This window comes from Rattus norvegicus, chromosome 3 (genome assembly GCF_036323735.1).
Source record: "Rattus norvegicus strain BN/NHsdMcwi chromosome 3, GRCr8, whole genome shotgun sequence".
NCBI classification, from domain to species: domain Eukaryota; kingdom Metazoa; phylum Chordata; class Mammalia; order Rodentia; family Muridae; genus Rattus; species Rattus norvegicus.
Window position 1 is genome coordinate 29,037,885 of NC_086021.1, and position 27,993 is coordinate 29,065,877.

At 51.8% G+C, this 27,993-nt stretch overlaps 2 protein-coding genes across 4 annotated transcripts; one reads left to right on the plus strand and one right to left on the minus strand.

The window, feature by feature from the left end:
• The first annotated feature begins 3,825 nt into the window (after positions 1 to 3,825).
• Lcn9 (lipocalin 9) lies at positions 3,826 to 12,793 on the plus strand. 3 transcript variants are annotated; one of them, NM_001106560.1, is made up of 7 exons: positions 4,657 to 4,766; positions 5,083 to 5,219; positions 5,506 to 5,579; positions 5,940 to 6,050; positions 6,171 to 6,272; positions 6,413 to 6,458; positions 6,785 to 7,011. In NM_001106560.1, the coding sequence occupies exons 1-6, from the start codon at positions 4,668 to 4,670 to the stop codon at positions 6,427 to 6,429; spliced, it is 540 nt and encodes a 179-aa protein (NP_001100030.1). In that variant the 5' UTR covers positions 4,657 to 4,667; the 3' UTR covers positions 6,430 to 6,458; positions 6,785 to 7,011. The 3 variants fall into 3 exon arrangements, with proteins under 3 accessions (XP_063139536.1, XP_063139535.1, NP_001100030.1); XM_063283466.1 differs by having other exon boundaries at positions 3,826 to 4,766; positions 6,171 to 12,793; XM_063283465.1 differs by having other exon boundaries at positions 3,826 to 4,766; positions 5,940 to 12,793.
• A 10,589-nt stretch (positions 12,794 to 23,382) lies between these two features.
• Sohlh1 (spermatogenesis and oogenesis specific basic helix-loop-helix 1) lies at positions 23,383 to 27,704 on the minus strand. The gene is made up of 8 exons (NM_001413659.1): positions 27,500 to 27,704; positions 27,057 to 27,191; positions 26,533 to 26,680; positions 25,975 to 26,099; positions 25,617 to 25,714; positions 24,805 to 24,991; positions 24,244 to 24,320; positions 23,383 to 23,749 (listed from the first exon to the last, which is right to left on the minus strand). Exons 1-8 carry the CDS (start codon positions 27,562 to 27,564, stop codon positions 23,547 to 23,549), a joined length of 1,038 nt encoding a protein of 345 aa, NP_001400588.1. The 5' UTR covers positions 27,565 to 27,704; the 3' UTR covers positions 23,383 to 23,546.
• Between the last annotated feature and the right edge of the window lie 289 nt (positions 27,705 to 27,993).

Consider the following 27,993-nt stretch of genomic DNA (forward strand, 5'->3'; position numbering starts at 1 on the left):
TCAATCCCTCCTCAGGGGGTTGGCCCTTCCATGCCAGTATGTGTCTGATTCTCACTGCCTCATATATCCTTGGCATCTCTCAATCTCCCTCCCCCTCCTTCTGGACACTCTTCTAGTAGAGATCCTGAGATCCACACTCCTACACGGGCTGCTCACCCCACATCCCCAGCCACAGGACACTTAAGCTCTGTCACCCCACAGCAGCAGCACATGAACAAGTCCAGCCACAGCACGAGGTACAACCTTGGCATCTCTGGAACACAGCTCTCAGAAAACCCTTCCCAGAGATTTCACCTCAGTGACGCTGGTCTCCTTCTTAGCTCCAGCTAACCAGCATCAATTGTCCCAGGAGTCTCCTTCTCCTCTTGGATATAAAGCCAGAGACACATGGCTGAAGCTGCTGAGTTTTGCTGCTTGAAGGATCTGGAACATGACCCCCTTGTTCTATTACATTATCACTAGCTTCCTCTTTTCTAACTCCTTCACTGTCTAAGCTGGTCTGTCCTGGATCTTGCTCAGTACATTGACCTTGAATTTAGAGATCTGTATGCCTGTCTCCTGGGGTTAAAGGTTTGTACTAAGTTGCCTGGAGCTAACTTAGCTGGGTGGAATCTTGCCCCAAGGTCATTACTTCCTTAACTCAATTTAATATCCTTGAACACAGGATGCAGCTCCATTTCACTTCCAGGTGCCCCCTTTAATACTTGAACCACGTATTTTGTATTTTCCTTTCTCAACTTCCCTTTTTTCATTAAAATGCTCTTCATGAGACTTTACCAGAGAAGGAAACTATGATGGGTGTTTCTGAGACTTCCTTTGTCAATGTTATTAATCTGAGTCTTTTCACCCTATCCTCAGGCCAACTCTTCAGACAAGGACAAAAAGCAGCCACATTCTTCACCAAAATACCACAAATATAGTCTTTACAGCACATACCGAAATTCTCCTCTGAAACCTCTTGGGCCAGGCCTGCACAATTCAAAACACTCTTAGTAATAAAGACTTCCGCATTCCTACTAAGATGGTCCATTAAGTCCCATGTAAAGCATTCTACTCCTTTCCAAATCCAAAGTCCCCAAATCCATTCTTCTAAACAAAAGCATGGTCAGGCCTCTCACAGCAATACCCCACTCCTGGTACCAGCTTCTGTCCTAGTTAGAGTCTTATTGCTATGAACAGACACCATTACCAATGCAAGTTTTATAAAGGACAACATTTCATTGGAGCTGGCTTACAGGTTCAGAGGTTCAGTCCATTATCATCAAGGTGGGAGCCTGGCAGCATCGCAGCATCCAGGCAGGCATGGTGCAGGAGGAGCTGAGTTCTATACCTTCACCCTCAGGCAGCTAGGAGGAGGGCCTCCAAGCCCACCCCCACAGTGACACACTTCCTCCAACCAGGCCACATCTTCTAATGCCACTCCCTGGGCCAATCATATGCAAACCATCATAAGCTACTTGAGGTTTTTGTCTTACTGTCTTTCACTTGCTTGGTTAGAGTTACACTAACATTTTGTATTGTTTGCAGCTATTATGAAAGTTGTTTCCCTGATGTCTTTTTCAGTCCTTTTCTTATTGGTTTATAGGCAGAGTACCAGTTGTTTGTTTTTTTTGTTTTTTTTTTCTTTTTTTTATCAGGAGCCAGGCCAGTTTCCTCTGTCTCTGTCTCTCTCTGTCTCTGTCTCTCTCTGTCTCTCTCCTTCCTCACCAGTTGTTTTTTTAAGGTAATCTTGTTTCCAGCCACTTTGCTGAAGTGGTTTATCAGATGTAGGAGTTCACTGGTAGAATTTTTGAGGTCACTTACATATATTGTCATATCATCTGCAAACAGAAGTACATTGAAGTCTTCCTTTGCAGTTTGTATCTCGGGATCTCTTTCATTCACTTATACTTATTGCTGCATGCACCTTTGACCCTTGAGCTGGGCTTTCATCCTAAAGCAGACCCAGGGTGCCTGTGTTCCTTGGAGTTAGATGAGTAGGGATATAGCAGAACAGTCTGACAGAGGCTGTGGAGGAACCCCTGTGGCCACACGAAGGGAATGGCTTGCCCACATGAATGTTCATCACAACATGCTCTCCCACCACAAACACCTCCCCACACCTTCTCACAAGACCTAGAAGGAAAGTGTGGACATTTTCTTCTAGGAAGAGAGAGAGAGAGAGAGAGAGAGAGAGAGACAGAGACAGAGACAGAGACAGACAGAGAGAGACAGAGAGAGACAGAGAGAGACAGAGAGACACCTACTCCGTCTTCTGACAGAAAACCTGGGTTTGCTTGGGAGAGGGCCACACAACACAGCCTTGCAGAGTGGGCTGTGGGCTTCTGCATACTCCTGGGGCGTCTATGGCTGTAGACACAGGGAACAAACCACTCACTTTCCTTCCCTCGAGATGGGCCACGGCAGGCACCGTTTCTGAGACTTCTGGGCCTGCTGTAAATCATCTAGTTGGACTCCTTTTGCTCTACTGTACAGTTCAAGAGCTGGTCCTGGCACTCTGTTTCTCTGAGTATGTGTTTCTCTGAGCAGTGAGGGAAAGCAAATACCAGCTAGGATCCACAGCAGGTGGCGCCCTCTAGTGTCCCAGCTCTTGGGAAGCTTTAGGTAGCCGGACCTAAAATCCTTCCAGTGTTGTAGCTTTGTGCAGCTTGTAAAGTAAGGATTCTGAGCTCCTGACCCTGGGCAGTATCCCAGCTTCCTTCCTGTGTCCTGCGGCCTTTGCAGCTCTTAGGAACATGTCTGCTGCCCTTAGACTTCAGTGACTCTTCTCCGCCTCTTTACAGCCTTTTGTTCTTTAGCTTCAGCCCTCCATCTTCCTTCCATCTCTTCACTTGTTTCTCACTAGCCCGAGTCTGCAGATAGCTCAGGGCCTCCTGTTACTATGGCCACTGTCACAGCTGTTGCCATGGGGGAAGGATGCTGCTGCTGCTGCTGCTGCTGCTGCTGCTGCTGCTGCTCTGCTGCTGACCACTACCTACCAACGTGGATGCTTTGCAAGTGTCTATGCAGCGCCGATGTCTTTGCAGCTTGGCCTGCGCACTGCTCAGCAGGTCACAGTCGACTGTGACGCGGCTGGCTGCGCTGCCATTTCTGCAGTTTGCTGTGTCAGCCCTGCTGCGTCTGGTGCCATTGATGTTCCATTGTCTCTCCCGCTTCTCTTTCTGCGTGACTGAGCTAGACCCTCACTGAGTATAGGCAAGAGCAGTCAAACAATGTGCTCGAAATGCCAGAATGGAGGCAAATGATCAAGAATTCAAGGTCACCTTTGGCTACACGAAACCTTGTCTCAAACAAAGTTACAAACCACAAAAGTCACATGCGTGAGAAGGTTTTTATTCAACTGAATGCTGCAATACCAGGGTAGGCGGCGAAGAGGTAGCAAGGCAGACAGTCACCAAGCCAGCTATGGGGTGCTCTGCTCTAGTCATAGCAGAGTCGTTATGCAAATGAAGGTTTGTACCAATCACATTCATTGCTTCTTTTCTACGACCCGCAGCAGTCCATCCACTAGGCCACCAGGGCATGTGGACTCACCAGGAGTACCCCAAGGCTTGTGATGGGTTGCACTAAAGCCAGAAAGGGCTCACCGGCCTGTGTGGAGTAATACAAGGTGGTTGGACCGATAGCTTTTTTGCCGGAAGCAGCTGGGGAGCAGAGGAGAGGTCAACAGCACTGGGGTTACACTGCCCTGCCCTAACGTCGTTACAGACAACGGCCCTCAGAAAGGATGCTTAGACGTCAAACAGCCGTCACTGATCGTGTGTGATTCTAACAATGTGTAATGCCTGCCTGGTACCTGGCGACTGTTGGGTTCCCACACTTTATCTCAGAACCACATCAGTCCAGGCAGAACTACCCACGTAGGGAAGTGGCAGCCAGTGGGTGTCTGCCCTCTGGGTTGCTGGGTGCCGAGCTCTTCCGGCCCTGCCTGCCAAGCTTAGCTTTGTTCATTCAGAGAGATCATCTTTCTTTCAGTGCCACCAATGCACTGGTGCCTGGAGGCAGTGGGAGCCAGCATCCTGTGACACGCCTGGTGAAGCTGTGCAGACATTTCCAGAACACATTTCACCCCCACCTCCCATGACCAGACCCCGCATCTGTGTTCCTGAACCACTGTACCCTCAAACTCCAGAGCATGGTTCTCTCAGGACCCCTCAACTCAGAAGCTGAGGCCACGAGTACCTTCACTCAGGGTCTTGCCTGGAGTTTTATAGCCATACTCTAAATTCAGTGAGATCCTCTAGGCAGGGTGGCTGCCTCTGCTGCAAACTCAAACTGCAAGCCCTACAGATGGCCTGAGAGGAGCCAGGCAGCCTCAAACAGAAACACCGAGGCCAGACGTTAGAACTCAAACACTGGGGCTTTGGGTTTTAGCTCCTAAGCTTAGAGACACACAGCAAGTGCTCAGAGATGCCCACATGGTCTCAGCAGGCTGGCCCGGGTCCAGGGAGCTGGTGCCAAACCCTTTTGGTCCCAACTTCCCCCCGGCACTTTCTGACCCAGCTACTCAAGTCAAGTGGGTTCTGTGGCCAGCTCTAGAATGTGACCAGTTAAATGGGGGCCTCTGGCTGCCTTCCAACAGGACACAGGATGTGTGTGGACAGGCTGACAACCGCAGGGCAGAAAGAGGCATAAGGGGATGCCAGCCAAGGTGTCCACCAGAGACAATGGTGCTGGTGGTATTAGTGCTAGGCCTGGCGCTGGACCTGGCCAACGCGCAGTTCAACTTGCACATTGCCGTGGGGAAAAACTACAATATGGCCAGGGTGGGACAAGCCTTCTAGGGCTGGGCCAGGCTTCGTGAAGGGCACCTGTCCCACTTTACTGGGGAGGGGGGGGGGGAGAAGCTGACCTGGAAGAAGACGGTCTGGGCCATGAGAGTCTCCCACATTCCCAGCCATGATGGCAACCAGAGGGTGCAGAAGGAGCTTTGGGAGAAATGGGGCAGAGCGAGGGATGAGAAGGCAGAGGGAGGTCCCAGCTTTAGAGCTAGTGTCTGGGGACTCACCCAGGAGTGAGGCCAAGAGGGCCAAGCAGCCCCAGGGATGGTCAGGACTCCCGCCACTGAGCCTTTCCTTCCAGATTTCTGGGGTCTGGCACCTTGTTTCCATGGCCTCAGACAACATGACGTACATTGAGGAAAAAGGAGACCTGAGGCTCTTCATCCGGAACATCCAGTTTTTAAACAACAGCAACCTGCAGTTTGACTTCCACATCATGTGCGTATCGCCCTCTGTGCTGAAACCAGGGGGAGAATATGTTCCCATGCCCCACAGGACCTCCACGCACTCACACATCTGCGCTTGGGCCAGCGGTGTGGACTGCACCAGCTCTCCCCTGCGGACCTGCATGGTGGAGTCAATGGGTGCCTGGCCCATTGCTGTGTTCTGTGCTCCTCCCAGTGAGTTGAGCTGAAAGGCCTCCTCTGGAGTGGTTGGAAGCCACGGCAGGGGGAAGGGGATGGTGCTTGCTCTGAGCCTCTCCCCTTCTTGTCCCCCCCCCCAGGATACACGGAGAATGTGTAGCCGTGACCGTGGTCTGTGAGAAGACTAAGAATAGTGGGGAGTTCTCCATTGCCTGTGAGTGGGACCCTGTTCTTTCCGATCTGATAGCCAGGAGTCGTTTCTGCTGAGGCCCTGCCGATCAGTCTGGGTACAACTCGACAGCCCCCATCTGGCCCTCTCTCTGGACATTACCAGCTTGGAGCTACCACAAAACCAGGGTGCTGTGCTGAGGCCTGTGGGGGCGGCACACAGACGGGGCCATAGCACCCTGCCACCCACCCTTCCGTTCCACGGTCTCCCGAGCTAGCCCTGGCATCCAACTCACAGTCCCTCCAGTGCTCGCTCTAACAGAAGCTACATCAGTCACACGGCACTCATTGGAGAAGTGAGGAATCCCAGTGCCAGGGCAGAGGGCTAAGCTCTGTCTCTGTGCAGATGAGGGGGAAAACAAGGTGCTGCTCGTGGAGACTGACTACACAATGTATGCCATCTTCCACATGCAGAACATCAAGAACGGGACCAGGACCCAAGTGCTGGCGCTCTATGGTAACCTGACCCTATCTGCTTGGGAATCCCAGCCTCTGGCAAGGCGTCTTCCATGGGTTCTCGACACGTTATGGAATGGTGCCTGCTCTCCCAACAAAAAAGTCCCAAATTTGTCCCCAGGGCGCTTCATGCAGATTGACGAGACTTACCAGGAAAGATTTGAAAACATCTGTAAACTGTACGGGCTGGGCTCACAAAACATCATCGACATGACAAACAAAGGTAGGGTCCCCTTCTCTGACGCAGAGAGGCCCGGAGAAGGCAGCTTACCGCCTGGTGTGGCTTGCACAGGTGCCTTGAGGATTGCGGTTGGTGGTCAGGGAGGGGCTCGGCAAGCCATCTGACACCCCCTTTCTCCCCAGATTTTTGCTATTTATAGACGTTAAGAGGAGCCAGCCAGGCCTTCTGGTATGTGAATTTTGGTTTGAGTACAAGACAGCAGCTCCGGGGTGTTGGGAATGGGACAGGGTAGCACGGAGCTGGTGTCAGAAGCGGGGGGAGGTCCACCTCAGAGTGACCGTGAGCTGCACATCTCAAAGCTTATACTCCGCCCATCACTGGGTTGTCCTGCTGGAACACCCAGCTCTTTGTAGAAGACTGCGTATTGTATTCCCAGAGTCAGGGTTGTAGTGGGGCCTTCATAATGTGTCTGAGAAGAGTGGAAAGCTTGGCCCTGTGAAACGACCCTGGACGCCGTGTGCGGCATACAAAGCTTGGGGTTTACTGCCTTGCAGCTTTGCACCCCAGAGACCTGAGATCCAGGCACTGTGGAGCCAGCCCTGGGCATCCTCTCTCCGATGCTGGCCTGTGGTCATCTGTCCATGGCCTCGGTCTCGGTCTTCACAGGACCCTGTGTGTCTGTATTTCTTCCTCTGCCTTTAGATGTAAGCCGCCCAGGCATCCAAACTGATCTTACCTCATGTACGAAGACCTTTGCCAAATAAATTTCCTCCTTTAGTTTCAGAAGGAAGACTGGCACGTGTTTAGGGACGTAGCACGTGGCACTTGGAGATCCTTTCTTGGGAACAGGCCTCCATGGTAGCAAAGATCATCCTCAGAGTTTCCAAGAGACTAGCCCCTGTTAAAGCATAATAAAACAGGGCACGGCCGGTTCCTGTGTCACCGCTCCACGTTGGACCCCTGGGACTCTCAGACCCAGGCAGTCGCAACCTGGTGTTAGTTTGGTCACTGTAGAGCCTTACAGAACTAACCTTAACGTATCTCAGTGGCGGCTGGCTTCAGTGAGGCACCACACCACGTTAGCCTAGCTATCTTCTGGCCCCAGTGATCTCTCCACTCCCATTGCTACTCACCCTGGCCAGCAGGAACTCTGGTCTCAGCTACCGGGCAATATCAAGACTCAACAAACTGTAACCCAACAACCAGATGCTAAATACTCAATGTACAATACAGCTGTACAATATACAGCCAATTGATACAGATATAAACCTCCCACCTAGATAAGATATAATTTGCTCATCTAGAAACACAAAGTCCTGTACACATCCATCCCTTAAGAATATTCATAGCAACTTGTAAATGTGCAGAGAAAAATCTTAACATTGGCCACCATGTTCTCTTGGCTGCCCCCTCTCCTCGCTCAGGTGTCCTCTTCCTCTCTAAAACTTTTCTCCCACCCATCCTTCCTTCTCATCCAATGACAGGCCTTGTTCTATCCTGTACCTGCATAATGACATCAATCTATACGCCCCAGAGTCACCTCTTAAAGGACCCTGCACACAGGCCCATGAGGTTCTATGGAGACAGGGCCTGGAAGACCCAGTCTTCAGATGAGAGGCTGAGACCCTGTCTGATGAGCTCTGGGACTAGATTCCCTGGGGACTAGTGATAGCCACCCACCTGGGATAAGGGCGTGTCCCGTGTGCTGGTGAACAGGCAGGATAGAAGTTACAATGTTTTATGGGCTGGGAGTGACTCTCCTGGGCTGCAGCAGAGATGTGAACAATGTATCCACATAGTCTGTAAAGACGTTCACATGTTCATGACCACAGTCTGCAGCCGATGACACATTCTAGCAAGCCAGGGCCTTGGGCCTGGGGCCAGCATATAAAGGCGTGATGGCGAAATTGTAGAAAAGGGGCCAGATTAGAAGACATGGAGTCAGGGAGTGAGTGTGGCTCCTGAGGGGCAGCACAATGATCCCAGCTGCACTGCCTCCATAGGACAGAGCAGTGCATATTCAGCCATACACAAATGACAAAATGCTCAGCACCAAACACACATTCTCACACACAAACACACCCACATACACAGGCATACATGAACATGCACATGCTTATGTGCTCAAACATACATGTGTTCATTCATATGTATGTGTACAATGCATGCTTATATACAGGATCACTCACATACACATATACATGCTCACATACATACGTACATACATACATACATACATACATACATACATACATACACATATACACATGCCCACTCACCATGTGCACACATAGGAGCCTAGTGCCTACTTCAAGATATTTCTTAGGACACAGTCTCTTACTGGAGTACTCCAGCTGTGGGACAGCAAGGCCCGTGGGTCTGAGTCACCTTCTAAGGACTGGTAGCAGGCAGAGTGGTCAGGTGGAAGGTACCTGGCACCCCTAGGCAGCCCAGCCTGTGGACTATTTGGTGCAGCCTGCTTAACCACAGCACAGATGTGCAGGAAGCCAGCCCCATGTTCAGGGCCCTCCAAGGAGGAGAGACGGCACTGGTGCTTTTGTTAGCTTCCTTGTACCTGCAGCTGTAAGGGTCCATGAGTCACTGAAGAATGATACGGCAGACTCAAGGAGTGAGCAAAAGCAAAGACCACTTTATCCTGCAGAAGATCAGCATACTGGGGTCTCCCGTTACCAAGATGGAGACACACCGGTGAGTTTGCAGACCCAACTTAAAGTACAATAGGGGAAGTCCACAGAGGGGTAGGTGACCTCTATGTTAGTCATTGCTTCTGTCTCCAGGGACATTCCAGAACCACTGCTGGGGAGTTGGGGGGTGGGGGGACTGGAAACTGCTGCTGACCCATTCTCCTTGCCTCAGGCCAGGTGAGGGAGCAGCTTCTGAGGCCTGGACTTGCCCAGTTCTTGGAAACAAAGATTTAGGCCTAGTCTCCTGAACTGCCAATCTGAAGCCTGTCGTGGAGTCAGCCTAGCCTGTCTCGCAGCAAAGTTACCCTAAGGAAGAGAGGGTTTATTTTACGTCACACAGGCAAGGTTCCTTGTGGTGGGAAGGGAGCAACAGCAGGGGCCTGAGGCAGCTGTCACTCAGGAGGCAGAGAGAGGTGGGTGGTGGTGCCTATCTACCTCACTTTTTGATTCCATCCTGGACCCAGCCCATGGAACGCTCCCTCGGATATGTATAGTGGGTCCTTCCATCTCATTGAGCTCAGTCTAGAAACTTCCTCACAGGCATTCTCGAGGGTGGTTTCCAGGAAGATTATAGATACTGTCAAATTGACAGAATTGATCATTACGTGTGGGAATCAGAGTAATGGCTGGTCTGAAGAGTGGCAGGAAGTAACTGATGAACACATGCAGACCACAGAGAGACCTCTGTCCTCTCCTACAGGGCTGCGTGAAGGACATAAGCCCATAGCCACGCGTCCCCAGGTCCCCATGTTCTCTTCTGCACAGTCTAGGACTGGTCTTGCCTTATGGGCTCTTGTTCTACACCCGCCCCCATAGATAAGGAAACAGGACAGGAATCTTAGACATCTGCCTCCCCACCCCACTGGACTCCAAATAATGCCACTGAGGTAGAAGGCCCTTGAATTTTACCTGTGCTTGTTTCCCATCCTCTGAGGAGCATGGTGCCACCAACAAGTCCAAAGTGGTGGCCACCACCTGCTCACCTGGTCCAATCAGCATAATGTCATCAATAGAGTGCACCAATGGGATATTTTATAGAAGAGACAAATGATCAGGATCCCTCCCAAGTTGTGACACAAGGCTGGAGGGTTAATAAATCCTTGAGATGAAACTAAAGGAGTACTGTTGGCCTGGCCAGCTCAACGTGAATTGCTTCTGGTGAGTATTAAGGGTGGACACTGAGCATAGGGCGTTTGCTCCATCAATAACTGTGCCGTGTACCAGGCTATATATAGGGCACAGGGGCTGTGCTGTCAGACAGGTATGAGAACTGGTAAGGTGAGGTGTGATCAAACCTTGGGGATCTCAGAGATCTCAGACAGCCCTCCCTGCCCTCTGTGCCTGCTCTGGAACGTGTAATGATGAGCCCAACCTGAGGGGACCACTGGGAGTCAGTCATGTAATGCAGCACCTGGAGCTCCTCTCCATGTTAATGAAGCACCTCAGTAGCCTTAGCCTTCAGCCAATGAGCTTCCCCCCCTGGATATTCCCATGCCCTTCCTTAAAATTATATAATCCCGGGTTTACCCCGAATAACTTGTATGCATTCACAACCACCCCAGTAAAGAAATATGAGGAAGCCAAGGTCATCTCAGAGAGCTGATTCATTAAAGATTCGCATGGGGAAGGAAGGCCTTTACCTAAAAGAACCCCAACACTAAGATTCAAGAAGAAAGCCTTCTGGTACTAGCTGTCTCAGCTCTGCTCTCCCTTTCAAGTGGCATACAATGACGCTTTTGTGCCCCAAGGGGAGACACAGACCTCGGACCCTGCTGCTGATGTCCTCTCTCCAGGCCAGTACATTGACACTGCCTGGGCACCCTGAACTACGGCGTTCGTCTCCTCCGGTCTGATGTGTAGCCGCATTCTCAGACCACGAAAGGAGAGCGTGGGCTGCAGACTCCTGTCCCAGATTTTGCCCTGCTGGTTCATTGGCAGAGTCCAGACACCACCAGCAGGCAAAGAGAGGCAGATCTCAGGACCCACAACAAACCCAAGAACCACACCAGGAGATGTGACAATGTGCCCAAGTACACACACCACAGTAAAGCAGCTACAGTCAGAGACACTACATGATTGAATTGTCCATAGTCAATTGTCATTCACGACCCACCTGTCTTCTGCACTGCCCGGATAGGAGAGTTAAAAGGGGATGTGGGACCACCACCCCTGCATCGTTCAAGGCATTGATGGTGGCACTAACTCCTACAGTTCTTCCAGGGATGCGATACTGGTTTTGATTCGTTCTTTTCCCCAAATGAGGCAACCGAAGGCTTCCGTCTAGCCTGTCCAACCATAGCAGCCCTCACTCCACAGGCCAGGGAACCAGTGTGAGGATTCTGTCAACTTCTAAGTCTATCCCATTTACACATTCTGGGACCAGGGGAAATGACCACAGGATGAATTCAGGGACTCACTAGACCTACTGTGAGTCAGACTTCAGCCAAAACTCCATTCATCACCTGTCCTCCATAAGCCCCTACTTTAACTGGGGGCCACAGTGTTTCTTGGGATCTCCCAGAATCAGTGTCATTTCACCACCAGTATCCAGTAGACTCTGTAGAGTCTGATCGTTCCATTTCCCCACAGTGTACAGTTACCTGACAAAGGCCATACAAAGGTCTCTCTGGGCAAGGACTGGAGAAAGGCTAACAATAAAACTTCTAGTTACTTTATCAAGATCCTTCCTCAGGGGAATCTGGGCGTCCCTACACTTAAGGGGTTCTGTGTCTGCAAACTGGCTCAAGTCTAGAAATTTATTCACAAGCAAGATTCTAACTATTGCCATGATCCGATGTGGCCTTCGTTTGTTTTATAATTTTTTCACTTATACAGATCAAACAAAACTTCAGTAGGCTTCTTATCCATCCCACGCCTGGAAACACCATGACTGATTAGCCAGCACCAAAGGACCCGACGAGTGATGCCACCACGGAGTTCACTTTGCCTGTCCTGGCCATTACGGTCGGCCATTACTCAGGGTCAGACATTGTTTTGTCTGTGCTGCCCATTAGGACATCTACAATCAGCTCGCCTTTCACGGTTCACTGCTGCCATCTGGCCCCTGCTACCTTGGGTCCAACTAAACCTGCAGCATTAATTCATTCAACCGGGCAGCAGCCCCTCCAGCCCCAGAGTCTGGCACAGGAAAAAGGGCGACCAAGCTCCTCAGATGCTGGTGCTCCTGTCGACATTTTGCATCTTATAGGATTCATGAAGGGCTTTCTTCTGGGCCTTCCACTGTGGACGGTATAGTTTCACACACTGTACCAACTGTAGCCTTGCAATTTCCTTGAACCTTACAATCCCTCATCAACACTAAACCAAGGGATAACAGGTATCAACAGCTCCTTGTCAGTAGGCTGTCTTCGGACAAACACTTTGGACAAACCTTTTTTTTTTTTTTTAAACTGTGTGTGCTTCCAATTAAACCTAGAATTTCCACTAAAAGGGCCCAGGTCAATAAACTCGGTCTCCAGTTTATGTTTCTTACAGTAACAAGGGCTGCAAATTGTCTACAGTGACTCCATTTTGTCACCTTAAATGAACTTTGTCTTGATAAAGTACCAGCAACTGTAAGGGAGTCCAAGAAAAACAATTCCAGGAAGAAAAACAACTCAAGGCCTTGACCTGACCTAACAGGCCTAGGCCTGACCTCCCTACTTTTGCTAATCTCGGTCTGGCTTTCTGTAACTGTTTGCTTAGCCTGTAGCTGTAGGAAGGGAACCATGAGGGCTTTCCAGCCAGGACACAGTTTTCTTGCTTAAATAGGACTCTGGGGAAGGCTCACTTCTGTACTTGAGTACCAAGTCCCCAGATGTAGTCGCCAGCTGGCTACAATAAATACTTTCACTAGTCTCACAGTTTCTGAGTGATGATCTCTGGTGGGAGCCCCACAACGTGGCTATAACAGGACCCAGGCCTTAGCACAACTGACTCCAGGATGAGAGGATCATTCGGGCTGTAAAACTGAGCACACAGACAGTGCCGACTGCCAAAAGGAAAACAAACACGTAATCCATCAATGTCCATAGTTCTGGTAAAGTCTTCACGTGTACTGGCCTCTGTCGTTCTGCTTCTGGCTTACTGTTCTCGTCAACTGAAGTCTGTCAACCCAGGACAAGGGTTTTATGCTTAAAAGCTCACCCAGGGAAAGGTTCACCGCAACCCTGGCATCCCAAACACCCGGTACAGTTGCTGCCTGGCTAATAAAGACTTCTATTGGCTTGCACTCATATCCAGGCAGTCTTCTCTGGTGCCTACCCCACAACAATCACCCTCAGAATCCATCCGCATATGTACTCCGCAGACTTCTGCTTGAATGAGTGCTCCTTAGTAGTGGGGCCCCCTTTCTCATGGACTGCACTTTCTACCTCCCCTCTGGGCGCTTTGCCATAAGTCTGGCTATAGGTCTAGAGGAAAGCGTTGGTGGGCCCCGAGGGACATCAGTATGGTCGAGCCTGGCATGTCCTGCAGAGAAAGTCACTGCTGGCTTTGCAGACAACAAAGGGTGGATTTTCTCAGTCAAAGGTGAAAGGGGCAACAGTTCAGAGGGTGGGGCTGTGAGTTTGCCGTCTACTGAGGGTGGAGAGACTCCCTCCTCAGGTGAGGTAAACCCTTGAGAATCCGAGGGTCCACCGTTCTCGGCTGCAATAGGTCCCCCCAACATCCCCACCCAGAGTCACCGGGTCCCTACTTTACCCACCAGTCCCTCACTGTGACCACCGACACCTCCAAGGTGGGGCTTGAATTTCCACTGTAATTCAGCCATCTTTATAGTGAGTGCTTCAGTTTGACTTCAACTTGAGCTCTGTGGCCGCTGGAGAGGAGATTCTCTTCCAGGGCACACTTGGAAACATTAGACTGTTAATGTGCATGGAGCTGGTTAGTTTTATCAGTGAGTGCCTTCATATATTCTGCAATGCTAGAAGTTTGTGAATTTTTCCTGCAGTTCATCCTTTTCCTCTGTCAGTTTATCAAACGATGCTAGGACCAGCCAGCACCATCATTTTCCTTATTTTTCCACAAACTGTCAGAAGCTTTATATGCAGTCACCAAATCCATGGCCCTTCACGATCGGTGAGTCGGGAGAGTCAAGCGCATTTGTCTCCCTAAATCTGTAAACAGTTCGCACCACGGGCTCTCAGTGCTCTCCGAGCTTCCAGGAGAGGCTTCAGTACCTGTGGGTGTTGGCAAATTGGAGAGCCTATTCCGGATACTTAAAAATTCATCCTTATACTCCTGTTGCTCTAGAACCACTCCTGGTACCAAAGTCTGTATTAGTCTGGGTTCTCTAGAGGAACATACATATTAAATTAATTAGAATGTCTTTCAGGCTGTGGTCCAGCTAGTCCAGGTACCCAGCAGTCACTCAGTTCACAAGGCTGGAAGTCTCAGCTCAGTATGTGCTAGAACCCCAAAACGTACAGGCTCCAATGCCAGTGAAAGAACAGATTTAGTAATCAAAGAGAGAGCAAGCTTCCTTCTTCCCTATCCTTTATATAGGCTGCCAACAGACGATAGGGCCTAGATTAAAGGTGGATCTTCTCACCTCAAAAGATCTGGATTAAAAGTGAGTCTTCCCATCAGGTGATGGTGGTGCATGCCTTTAACCCCAGCATTTGCAGGGGTAGAAGCAGGAGGATCTCTGAGTTCAAGGCCAGCCTGGTCTACAGAGCTAGTTCCAGGTTAGCCAGGGCTACACAGAGAAACCCTGTCTCAGAAAACAAAGAACAAAAAAAGTTCTTCCCACTTAAAATGATTTATTTAAGAAAAAAAATCCCTCAACTGGTGGTGGTGGTGCACACCTTTAATCCTAGCACTGCGGGGGTCGGGGGGGAGGTGAATCTCCGAGTTCAAGGCCAGCCTGGTCTATAGAGTGAGTTCTAGGACAACCAGAACAAGAGACAACTATACAGAGAAACCCTGTCTTGAAAAACTATCTCCTTCATAGGTGTTTTACTTAATTCCAGGCGTGGCCAAGTGAACAGCCAAGGAAAACGTCCTCCTTGGGCTGATAAATCCCAACTCTCCATGGGATCCGGAAGAGCAAGATGTCGCCCCTTCTGCTGCTGGGCCAGGCACTGCTCTGTGGCAGAGGAAAGGTCTCCGGGAAACTAGAGACAGAGCTGTCAGAGGAGAGGCGGCTGAGAGTCTCAGCAGGGGTAGCCCAGGATCCGGGGGTGCGGTGAGGGAGGCATCAATGGGTCTTACCTAGGTGATCACCGTGAAAGGGTAGAGGCAAGGACGTAGAACGCCTCAGTATTCCCAGCCTGGACCCCTGGGATGGAGCTGTCTCAGCCTGGAGCTGTGGACCGTCATATCTGGGTGCCACCCTAGGTAGTGATAGACGCCACAACCCTGCTGGACTAGAGCCAGATTTCAGGCTCCTCAGGCCAGGCCAGCCCTGAACATGGGCTGTGGGAGAATCCCAAATGCAGCCAGCATGTGGGGTGCCGCGTTTGCTGTGTTCTTAGAAAGAATTCATTCCTTTTGATCAGACACCAAGGCTGCTGGCTTATGTCAGGAGAGTTTGGAACCCAGAACCCCTGTCCTTCCCTGCATATTCACGCTGGCCACCCAAAGGGACCAAGAATGGCCAGCCATATTTTTTAGGAGGTAAATAGGCCAGGCTGAAATCCGGGACCACCCTTCTGAGCAGCACAGTCTAGAAAGCAGCAGGTGCCAACATGGGTGCAGGAGATGTGGATGGAGCAGGACCCTGCAGAAAGCACAGTGTCCCTTTTGATACCTGCAGCTCTGGGAGCTGCCACCAGGTGGCACTGGTCTCCAACAGTTAAGTCTCACTAGGCCTGGTGGACACCTGTGTGCTATCCAGTCTCTAAGACCTGCTTCCTTGTGTCTTGGCCCAGCCCATTCGCAACAGTCTCCAAGCCACACCTGTCCCCTGTGCAGTTACTCTAGTCGATCCCCTACTTTCAAAGCCCGACGTCACACCAGAACAGAGGCATGTCATGATCATACGGAAACCCACAGGAAGTGTAAGACTGACAGCGGCCATGGGTGACAATGACATTTGTAGGCTTAGATTTTAAAACCTGCTTTTGATAAGGGTTTTTTTAAATGCTTCCACCCCCTTCTTGTCCAAAGGTAGGGGAGAAAAGGACAAGAGGATGTGGACCTGAATAGGAGCAGTTCCTTGAGGCAATTCCAATCTCTGTCAGGATACCAGCAGCCCAGCTCAGTCGTGTCAGGATACAAACAGGGATCAGCAGCAGGGGTATGATCCAGTAGAAGCATCCAGGCCTCTGCCGGATCAGCACGGGTCACCAGGACCATCCACCCAGGAGAAGTTCTCTGCTGTGCCTCTCTCAACAAAGCAAAGACCATGGAAGGCTGAGGCCAACAAAGCATTGGGAAGCCACCTATGCAAGCAAGCACGCCATCCATTGAGTCCTAGTTATACTCGTCAAACACCACATGTCCTCCCGTGGGTCCTGCCTTAGCAAAGCACCACGCGAGTCTGCATCATTGACATATCCAGGAACTTCCACTTCAGCCATGCCAATGTAGGCTCAGACACTGCAACCAGTAGGCCATGCTAGTGGGGCGTGGGTAAGGAAGACGCTGTATACACTCCCCAGTCTCACTACGAGCCTCCTGCCTCTTCCTGCAAACACACCTCTCATCACATCTAGGCGTCCAAGCCATCGGGGTCATCCCAAGGCTCTTAGTCGACTTCAGATGCTTTTTGCATCCGAAGTCACATTTTCAGAGCACCATCCACCGAGACTTGGTATCATCTAGCTCACAGACAATGGTAGGGATTAGATAAAAAGTCAGTAGACACCAGGCTGTATTGGTATGTGCCTTTAATCCCAGCAGTTAGGAGGCAGAGACGGGTGGATCTCTGCAAGTTCGAGGCCAGCCTGGTCTGTAAAGAGAGTTCCAGGTCAGGCGAGGCTACACATAGAAGCCCTGTCTCAAAACAACAACAGAGTCAGCAGGTGTGAAGAAACAAGGAACAATCAACATGCAGATTCTCCACAAATGTAAACCCGTCCGGCCGAGAGAGAGCACACACCCTAGGAGCTCCCGGTACTCGGACCTTAAGTACCCACAGATGTCTGCAGCCAGCTGAGAGGAGCATGTATCCCAGCATCCCTCACCACACCACGGCACTGTTGTCTATCACTGAGGGAAGGTAGGGATTCAAGGCACAGCCTGAAGCAGAAACTGTGGAGGGATACCACACACTGGCTTATTCATGGCAGCTCCTGCAGCCAGAATTCATAGAAACCCGGGTCTGCCAGGGCAGCGATGTCACTGCCCACAGTAGACTGGGTCCTCCTGCATCGATTTGCAATCAAGAAAGTGAACTATGGACATCCTGCCGGCCAGTCGGAGGGAGGCCATGCCCTGAGACTCCCTCAGATAATTCTACTCTTCATCAAGTTTGCAGAAGCTAACTGTGAGAGGGCTACGGTAGACAGACAGCCAACACTCAGAACTCACTGTACAATGACAGAGGATACTAGACTACAACCGTAGTTACAATAGCAGCAGAGCAGAAAGGACGAGGAACAAACTTAACCAAGAAGGCCAAGTCTTCTGTGGCACTGAAGTCATAGAATGTTGCAAACAGAATATAGGGCATAGCTAAACAGAAGCCCCTCTGCCACTGGGACCCGATGCTGCTGACAGCTGGACACCACAGAGGGACCTGCAGCTTTACTGCAGTCCTTCCCAGAATCCCATTGAAGGTTGGGGAATAAAATCTCATTCCAACATTCCAATGGGACCCCGAAGGGCCCTAGTCAAAAAAAAAACATTTAAAAACTTAAAATTAAAAAAAGAAAACCACCCTGACTTCTAAGAATATTGCAAGCTGGATTCTGTGGCACACACCTTTAATTCCAGCACCCAGGAGGCAGAGGCAGGCTCATCTCTGTGAGTTCCAGGCCAGCCTGGTATATAGAACCCTATCTAAAAACAACAACAAAGCAAACAAAAAAGTTTAAGCAAAGAAAGCGTATTACAAAGCTACAATGATGAAACGGTGTGGTAAAGACAAATGCCTGGACTTTCGAGGCAGAGTGAGGAGCCCAAAATAAACCAGCAAGGGTGCTGAGATCAGTTAATTGGTAACTCTGCAAACACGGGAAACTCAAAGCCCACTATATTGGAATAAAGGGAAGATGTTTTGTCCGCCACACCCCCAAAGTCAACATGAGTCAAGCCTAGACCTAGACACCAAGGCTTTTGAATCCTCAGACAACAATGGAGGGAGAGTTTGTGGTGCAGAGCTTGTTAGAGGTCCCCCACAGACAGCAGAAGTGCCGGCAACAGGAAAGACAAACGGCTTCACACAACTGAAAGCTTGAGGCTTCAAAGGATCCTGACAATGGAGTAAAGCGGCAACTGCCTGGGGCCACTTGATAGCTCAGTGGGCAAAGGAGCTTGCGGCCAAGCCTGACAACTTGAGTTCAAAATCAACCCCTATGAGTTTTAATGATCCCGACATGTGTGGTATTACACACTTACACATACACACACACACACACACACACACACACACACACACACACACACACACACTAAATTTATTTTTTAAAAACCAGCCCACAGAATAAGAGATACTTTTGCAAATTGTATCTGACCCGAGTCACCATCCCCAATCGCCCACATGGTGGCTCACAACCAGCTGTCACTCCAGTGGCAGGAAATGTGTCACCTTATTCTGGCCTCTGTGGCCACTGCATTTATGTGGTGCACGGACATACAGGCAGGCAGGCAAAACATGCATACACGTAAAATGAATCTAAGAAACAAAGTAACAAAATTCTGACATAAATTTCAACGTGGACCAATCACAAAACACAAATTCAAAAAAAAAGTAAAAGTTAAAAGTGCGAGTTAGCTGGGAGATAGCCCAGTTGGCAACCACTGATTAGCAGTCTCAAGGCCCTGGACTTGATCCCAACCCTACCTAAAGTGGGTGTGGTGTAGGGTAACTGTAAGCTGGGCGCTAGGGAGGGTGGATGCAGAAAGGTCAGCAAATGTCCTGCTCGGACACACAGTCAGCTTGAGGTCACCCTAGGATAATAAGATACTCTCAAGAAGAAGTAGGCATTCAGGCAAAAGGAAGGGGAAAGTTGGGGGAGGGAAAGAGGATCTGACAAATGAGAAAAACGTACTGAAAACCCGGTCCCGGGAGAGTTTGCCCATCTGATGTTTGTGTAAATTTCAAAAACGGAAAGTCCAGTGTTTAGGAACACAAATTATATAAACGTGTGAGGAGCAGTGAGGTGGCTTCTGTGAGGTTCCACTGGGGAGGAAGAGTGTGATCATGATGGTGGTAGAAATCGCTAGGCCACACTGGGCTTCATCAAGTACTGAGTGAGCCGGCTGAGCTGTGACTACTGAGGGCGGGCCTCGGCAGGTCTGAAGCCTGTCTCCCATGCAGCAGCTACAGTTCAAGTGAGTGTGGCTGCCACCTGCAGGCGGCCAGCTCAGGACACACACTGCTCTCTCAGTGGAGCAGTTGCCTAGGACACAAGTGCACGTGTGCGCACGAGACACACACACACACACACACACACACACACACACACACACACGGAGGGATGGGAAGAAGAAGAGAGGGAACACCCTGGCGCTAGCCTGTCAGTCCAGAAGACAGACAGACAGACAGTCCTTCTTCTGATCAAGTGATGTAGGTGACACCAGCTGAGGTCAGGTCAGGAAGAGCTCAGATTTGAGTTTGGGGACCAGTTATTTGAGAGATGACCTCAGGGCCACTGGAACAATCCACTAGTATGAGCTAGTGAGGATGTGGACTGGACCCCAGTTGACCTCCGGCTTCAGGCGTGGGTAGCCCCTAGCTGACCATCTGCCTCAGGAGCGGGTGCCCCTCACTGACCATCTGTACTCCCTAACTGTTGCAGTGCCAAGTTTGACATCCTTAAAGCTCCTGACTGCTGATTCTCTGTCTCCTGACCTGTGATTTCCACAAAGCATCGGGGTAGGTGAAGTGAAGCAAACCAGAAGTCCATGCACACTGGGGCTCTCCGGACAGGGTTGGCAAGGCCGTTTTCTGCTCCAGCTAGAAGGTACTGGCTGGCTAGTTCTGGGCTAGACAGACTGTCAACTCTAACAGCTATAAGATTAGTTCTTGGGAGCTGGAGGTGTATTAACTTCTTTAGGTAGGTGCCAGGGTGCTAGTTACTGTAGTCCATGGTGCTAGTCAAGCTTGGGGGAGGGGCTTGGGAGGTGCAGCTCTTGGCAGGGAGTACCTGATGACCAGGAGCATTCAGGCCCATCACCTCTGTCAGGTTAATGTCCTCTGCCCTCCCTCCCACACTGCAGTCCTTCGTGCTCCATGGCCTGACCCAAGAGTCCTGAACGAAGGAGGTCAGGCCGTATGAGGGCATCAATGTCACTGTCTGCACTTAGAGCTGTCCTCCCTCAGCAGGGAGAGCTAAACCAGTGTCACCTACCAGGAAAAGCCAAGATGGGCGGCAGGCAGGGATGTGGAGGGCCTGGCCCATGAAGGTCAAAGCTTCAAAAGAGGCACACCCACGGACTTCCTGACGGCTGGCCACATCGCCTGACTGCCACATCTGTAAAAGCCAGGAAGCATCCAGAAATCTACCACTCTGGATGCCACACTGCAGCCAAGAGTGTCATCCCTGGGCCTCTGTGACTGCTAATCTCTGTAGGGCATCCTTCCGCCAGAAATGTCACTGGAAAAGTGCTGGGTGCCACAAGCCCCTAGACCATTCTTCAAGCAACCCCAGGGCCACATCTGGTTGGCTGAAGTCATGGGAGGACCTGTAGAGCTTGGAGAGCACTGGGCAGGGACACTGGAGAATGACCCCAGGGGATGGCCTGAAGTCAGGGACAACTGGGGCCCAGGAACCAGAATGCAGAATTCCGTCTCTCCATCTGTGGTTTCAGGTGCCAGTATCCCAGTACAACAGCCAAGAGAGGGCAGGACACGGAAGCACAGCCCAGAGGGCACACATGCGCACACACGTGCATATATCCATGTGTGCCCGTCAGACATGCATATTCCTGCACGTGCCCCACAATGCACACACACCTCTACATCCTCACTCCTCTGCCAAAGGACACACTCTGAGCTTCCAAAATTCCAGTGTCTGTTCCTGTGGGGACCTCCCAATTGTGTCAGGAACATAGGCAAACCTGTTCTTCCCCATCCCTCATTCTGAGCTCTCTGTATGAACATAGCATGTTTGCACAAAGGGAACACGAGCCTCGTGAAAGCAGGGGTGAAGTTGGAGAGGTTTGGGGGGTGTCGAGGCACACTTCTAACTGCCCTAAACCCCCTTCCTACAACCATCCTTGAAGTCCATGACTGCAAAGACCCCACAGAAGGGCCCCTGATACTCTTGTGCTGTCACATGGGTCAGTTCTCCTCACAAAGCACACAGGCTTTCTTTAAACCAGTGTTACGGCCCAGACAGAGAAGTCCTAATGCTACCTCAAGCCTCTGTCACAGTCTCTGGGCACAGATGAGTTCTCAAAATGGACTGAAGGCACACACACCTAGGCACTGCCGCTCAAAACCACTGGGGGTTCCAGAGGAATCTGGCAGTGTGAAAGTTTCCAGAGAGAGCCTTACGTACCTTTGGATGATTCCCGGCTCCCCTGCAAAGTAGCAGACCCCATGGCCAAACATCTGAGCCAGGCAGCCCTTTTCATATGCTCTGTGGGATGCCTGGAAGTACTACTGAGAGAAAGCTGACCTCAGTCCCAGGACCCTGGGGGACTGTGGCCCCTGCTGTCCTAAGCCCTGTGGTCTCCCATCACCTGCTCAGGGTCTGGCACCTGTTACTGCTTCTGCTCACACGCCAGGCTGGGCCTCAGGTTCATTCTAAGCACTGGCTCAGAAAGGAGAGACCACCTGTCCTCTGGCACTTTTGTGGGAAATTCTTCCATCCCCCAGGACCTAGGCCATGACTGTGAACAAGGCTCTCCCTCTCAAGTGCCACAGTGAGGTGACTGCAGACACCTAAGATTTAAGGTGTCCAGGGGAGTACCTGCATAGATGGCCAAACACATTCAGTGTATCTGCAGGAATGGCCAAGACCAAGACAGCTCCTAAATCATCCATGACCTGCCTCCGGGTTGACAAAACCGGAAAGAGCTGCAGGCCAGGACTAAGGTTGTGAATTGTGGGACTGTCCCAGGACAGGGGAGCAGTCACACAGTAGAACAGGTATAGATGTTGTGCCTCCAAAGACCTTCATAGCCTACCTGCACACATCAACACATGCATGCCCTAACATGCATGCATGCACACACACCTTCATGGGCATGCAAATGCCACACAGACACAAATGCATACACGCCTTATGGATGCACAAACACACATGCCTGCATGCATGCCTTAGCATCCACAGTCTGCACACAAGCACGCCAACATGAAAATGCACACATGCAGATGTGGCAGTCTCCTAGAAGACATGTGGATCCAGACAGTCGGAGCTGACGGATAAGCTCAAACATCAGACAGCCAAAGTGAGGCTACAATTCCTGTGCTCAAGGAACCTGGTGTGGGTTTGGCGCACTGGCAGGCGGGAATCTGGAGGCCACGCCCTCCCCTGAACAAGGTCTTCAGCCCTGTAAACCACAAGAGTTGGTGGTGGCAAGGACCCGGGGTTGGGAGGGGGATAGCTCTACTCAGCACCCACCTGGAACACAGTGTCCAACACTTAGACCCTCCTGGCTACCCATGTGCCCTCCTCAGCTCCTGGGGTTGTGTGATGATCTCAACGCTCACAATCCCAAAGTGCTTCCTCCCACGCCACCTGCTCCTGAGCTTGTCTGCAGTGACTCATGGGAATTAATGAACATTCCAGTGGATGTGGGGGCAGCCTGGTGGGAGCTCTGATCTGATTCAAGGTTCTTGGAAGAATCAGGCTGGGCTGCTGTAGCCCAGAACAGGGACTCACAGCGGGGTGGGGGGTGGGGGGTGGGGGGTAGGAGTCCCAGGGACCTGGAATGTCTCCAGATGTTGACAGAAGAACAGGAAAAAGACACCTACCAACCTTCAATCCGCCCACAGCAGCCCAGTGTGAAGGGGTGTAGGCCAGACCCGGAGGGTCCCCAAGAACACAAGAACAGCAAGTACAGGGGTGACTGGCAGTAATGGGATAGCAGACCTTCCCTCAGGATATGCTGCACTGGGGAGAGGACACTGGGGTCCCTAGAAAGACACCACCCAACTCAAACACCCAACTCCCGGGAGGAGGAGGAGGAAGAGGAGGAGGAAGAAGAGGAGGAGGAAGAGAAGGAGGAGGAAGAAGGCAGGCACTGGGAACAAGGCACAGAAGCAGTTTATTCAGGGATCCTACCCAGCTGAGAATCTCTCCACAAAGATCCAGGCAGCTGCCTGTGCTCTGAATGGACTGGGGCAATGTGCCCAATGAACTGGATTAATTACTCAAAAGCCAGGGAAATTTTGCTTCTGCCAGAAAAACCACTTTTCTCTTTAATACAAACTCCACTCATAGTCCTGCCAGCCTTCCTCAAATTAGGCTGCAGCTGCAAACCAAACCCAAAATACAACACCCAGGCAAGGGATAGCTCTCCCAGCAAACTAAACTATGGGGCAACTAAGCCATCAGGGGAAAAAGTCAGGGAAGATGCTGTCTGCTTCATCCTTCAGGGCCAGGCCAGGGCTGCCAAAATCCAAGCCCCACAGCTCTACGGGGCCAGCCTGGAGCTCCTGGGAGCAGGGCTCAGGGTCTCCAATGTAGATTGGCTCTGCCCCATCCACTGGGCTGTTCCTGGCAAGAGCTGGTCCTCCTCTGCCCTCCACTGACCCTGGGAGGAAAGGAGACATCGGTAAGGCACGTGCCCCAGACACTGGCAGAAGACTGGCCACAGCGTGGTAGGGGCTCCCGTGCTGCCACCACCGTGTCCATTCTAGAACCCTCTCTTCCCAGTGAGATAGGATGAGGCCAACTCTGGTGGCTCCTGCCTTAGGAGATGCTTTCCATGCTGGAACCACAGCAGTGTTCATTCAGCACCGGATCCTAAGTGTGGTCAAGGGGATGCACAACACGTGACTTGTCCTGGTGACCTAGGAACATTACTGAAAACACCCAGGACTCACAGAGCCATCTCCAGTATCACGTGTTTGTGTGGTGGCACATGTCATCCCGATCATCACCAGGCAGGGGTAGATGATTCGGGGACCTTGGGTCAGAGAGTAAGCTGGGGTTGGGTACAGTCTCCTGGTCCTGTCAGGTTGGACACAGGCCCCAGAGCCAGGGCCGGTGTGGGGAAGGGCAGCCTGGGCTCACGGCCCCACTCACCCAACCACCAATCAGGATTGGTGGTCAGCAGAAAGGATGCTCCGTCCACCACTTCGGACCCTGCCCCTGTGGTGTACCTGGAGATGAGAAGATCCCCGAGTGGCCACAAGTGCACCTAGACACTAGAAACTCAACAGAAACCCAGCCCAATCCTGCAAAGGCCCACAATCCCACGGAGGCTCACTCCGAAAGGACCGAGAGAAGACACCACAGCCAGGGGCACAGACCATAGCTGCAGTGCTCTGCTGAACAGAGATCTGTGCTGGCTTCTCCAGCCACTGCCTCACCCCTCCCTTTGCCTCCCACACCCCAGCTGGTGTGTGCTCCCCAAACACAAAATTATTTCACCATCAGCCCAAACAAAAGACAATTAGGAGACAAAAATGTTTTAGAAACACATATCAGAAAGCCACATGGTGAGTCTGGCTTGGGCCTGCTGCCTGGGCCTCCTCTCAGTGTGGTGTAAAAAGTCAGAAACAGAAGCTTCCAGAAGTGGAGAAAAGCAGAGACTAGCGGTGGGCTGAAGGCAGGCCAGTGACACACATTCTCAGAAGCACCCACCTGGCATCAGGCACAGATGCCAAGACCAAGTTGGCCTCCTCAGCCAGCATGCCCGGAGACTCAGTGTCCCCGGCCAGGGATCCCACCTGCTGTGATCCACCAGAAACAGCGTCACTCGCCTCGGGAGTGGCTGGCTGCCATGAGTGAGGAGGCCAGGGTGGGAGCCCAGCACCCAAGCTGGAGGACTCTGACAGGGAAAAGATAGGTTACCCACAGTTTAGGCCAAGTACTGTCCTACAGTGTGTGCATGTGAAAGCCAGAAGTATTTGACAACAGATGACCACGCAGGGGCGTGACCAAAACTAGGTGTCCAACTCTGGGTCAGGGCAGGTTCCTGGAAAAGGTAGCCCCTAGGCCTTGGGTCACTCGAAAGGGCTCCAATCAGGAGTTCCCCTCAGCACTGCTCCTATGACCTTGAACTCCTTCCTCCCTCAGACCAGCTGCCGATCCCGACCCTATGTCTGTGGTTGCTTAGAACCCGTGCCAGCCAGCTGAGACGTGCAGACATAGCAAATATAACCGAGGGGGAGACCAAGCATCCCGGAAAGGCAAACTGGCATGAGAAGCAGCCCAGCTGGTAACTCACTGGTATCTCCTGACTGGGGCATGGCATTGGGGAACAAGACCCCATGCATGCACTGGAGGAACAGCTGGAAAAGCTGGAGGCCTCACAGCCACCCGACCTCGGCACAGGCAGAGGTGAGAGCCAGCTGTTCTAGACTCTGCCCAGAGGAGGCACCCCTTTCAGCAAGGGTCATTTCAGGGTCACAGGTCACCTGACTCACTGAATGACAAGGAGCTCTGGCTCTTACCAGGGCAGGAGGAAGGCCTCTCCAGAAGCTCCGACGCCCTCTCAGTAGCTTGGCTCTGGTCTGTATCCAGCATGCCACAGCATGGGGGGTCCTGCACCCTGAAAGACATTAAGTGTAAGGCATTGAGGAGTTCAGAGCCCCAGAGAGCAGAAGAGCCAAGTAACCCCCCTGCTTCCCAGTGCCCCGAGTCTGCAGACAAGATCACCCTGGGTTATGTACTGTGAACAGCAGGTCTCAAGGGGCCATCTAAAGACATCTGAGCGTGAAGTTATGTCATAGGTGTGGGCATACTATTACGAAGTTAACATGACTGCTCAGACAGCGTCCAGGGCCCGGGGATGGCCCCAGGGAGACTAACCGAGCCACGGCAGATGCTTTTGCTATCCCGGAGTCTGGCTTGCTGTCTGCAATCTGATTCGCAAGGGTTACCTGCAGAACATCGCCCTGCCACATGTGCCACATCTCTTGAGGAGGCTGAGGAACCTGAAGTTTAAATACACACAAACTAGCCAGAAACTCAGGGTCGCACAGGGAAAGGGTATGCATGGACTGAAGCCTCACTCCTCTAACACCCCACCCCTGCTCCTGAGTCAGGCTGTATCCACCCAGGCGTCACTGAGAGTCAGGCAGCAGTCTTGGGAGAAGTCTGAGTGTGAGTGTTCTTGGTCAGAACTGGACATGTGGAGACCCTGAAACTCCCACACACAGGTATCACATACGGGAAACTAATCAATCCATATTGGGAAGACACAATGGACACTTGCCCCTCAGAAGAATGCCAACTGGTATGGTTTAAATGTGTCATGGTACAGAACACACAGTACCGAGAAGACAGGGGTACGATGATCCCAAACCAGGACATCCCATAGTAGACAGGCTGCAGGGGCCTGACAAGGCCCGCCTGCTTAGGACTCACAGAGAGCTGCTCCCAGCTAGGATCCATGCTGTGGGCAAGCTGGAGGAAACACACAGACATCTCCAGGACGGAAGCCATGTCCTCCCGACGGCCATCAAACTGAGGCAGTAGTGCCCGCAAGCGCTCACAGCTCAAGGAGATCCTCCTCCTGCTTCCAGACAAGGGGAAAATAATCCAACCCTCACCAGAGAGCCAAAGAACCTCTGGAACCCACCACTGAGCAGCCCCCAAGGCCTCCCTCCAGAGCAGCAAGGCTCAGGCCGCAGCAGCCTATCCCGTCGGAACCCTTGAGACACACAGTAACTCTGGGCTGACGGCACAGCCCTGAAGCAATTCTGTCCCGGTATATGAAAGGGTGACTCCAAGTCAAGCTGTAGGAACACCCCGACCTAGTCCACAAACCTTACTTGGGGATCTGGTTTGAATCCTGGTCGGTCTAGGCGGGTATAAGCTAGTTAAACCATAGACAGACCTAAAACTCCTCCACCCCACTGGCATCCTGCCCACCACGAGGCTGCCCGCACCTGCGTTCTCTCTCGCTGACCACGTTTCTCCGAAGACAGGGGCTCCAATTTGCAGCAGCCACAGGAGCTGGGCAGAGGGCTGAGCTTTGTGAGGGAGTCTCCAAGTTCTCCTGAGTCTCAGTCTGAGGAGTCTTGCTACAGAGAAAGGAGCCAAGACCACTTGTGAACCCCACAAAAGATACCAGTGCCCTACACAGAGAACTAGGGCATTTGGTGTGGATGTCTGGAAGAAGTGAAGACTGGCCTGGGTTATCCAGGAATACCACCTGGCCAGCTCAGGACCCCCTCCCCCTCCTTCTCCCCCCTCCTCCTCCCCCTCCTTCCCCTCCATGCCAAGATGGGGAGCTCTGCCCAGCTGTCTCTGGTAAGGTGAGGATGTAAGTAAACCCTAGGCAAAGGCCTTGGAACCTGACTCTCCCAGAGCCCGTCAACCCAAATTTTACCTGCATCCCGTAATGTCGGAGACTCCGTAATCCTCAGTAGCCCGCTCGTGGCCACCGGACGCCATTGGAACAAAGTTGGAGGGAAGCAACAAGCTGGAAGCCACAGATGGCCCTAGCTCTGCCCACCTGCCCGCCCTCTCGCCCACACTCTGCCTACCCACAGGAGCTCCGCATCCAACCAGCGCCTGGCTGCCCACTCTCATGCAAGCGTCTCGCCACCCCCCTCCCCCTCCCAAGCCTGCCCACCTCGTGCTGAGCTTGCCCCGCCCCTCCTCGTGTTTGACTCACTGCTTCACGTGCAGCCCTTCAGACCACGTGACCTGATCACAGCCCACGTGATTGCTTGCAGCTCTGCTTTTGGCCGCTTTGCCAGAAAGTAGCTACACGGTTCTGTTCAACAGGTCTCTAGCAGATTTCTAGGGGCCCGGCCAGCGGGGTGCCCAGGCCTATGCTTGCTCTTTTTGCCAAGCGTTTGTTCCTTCCCACCCAAAGTG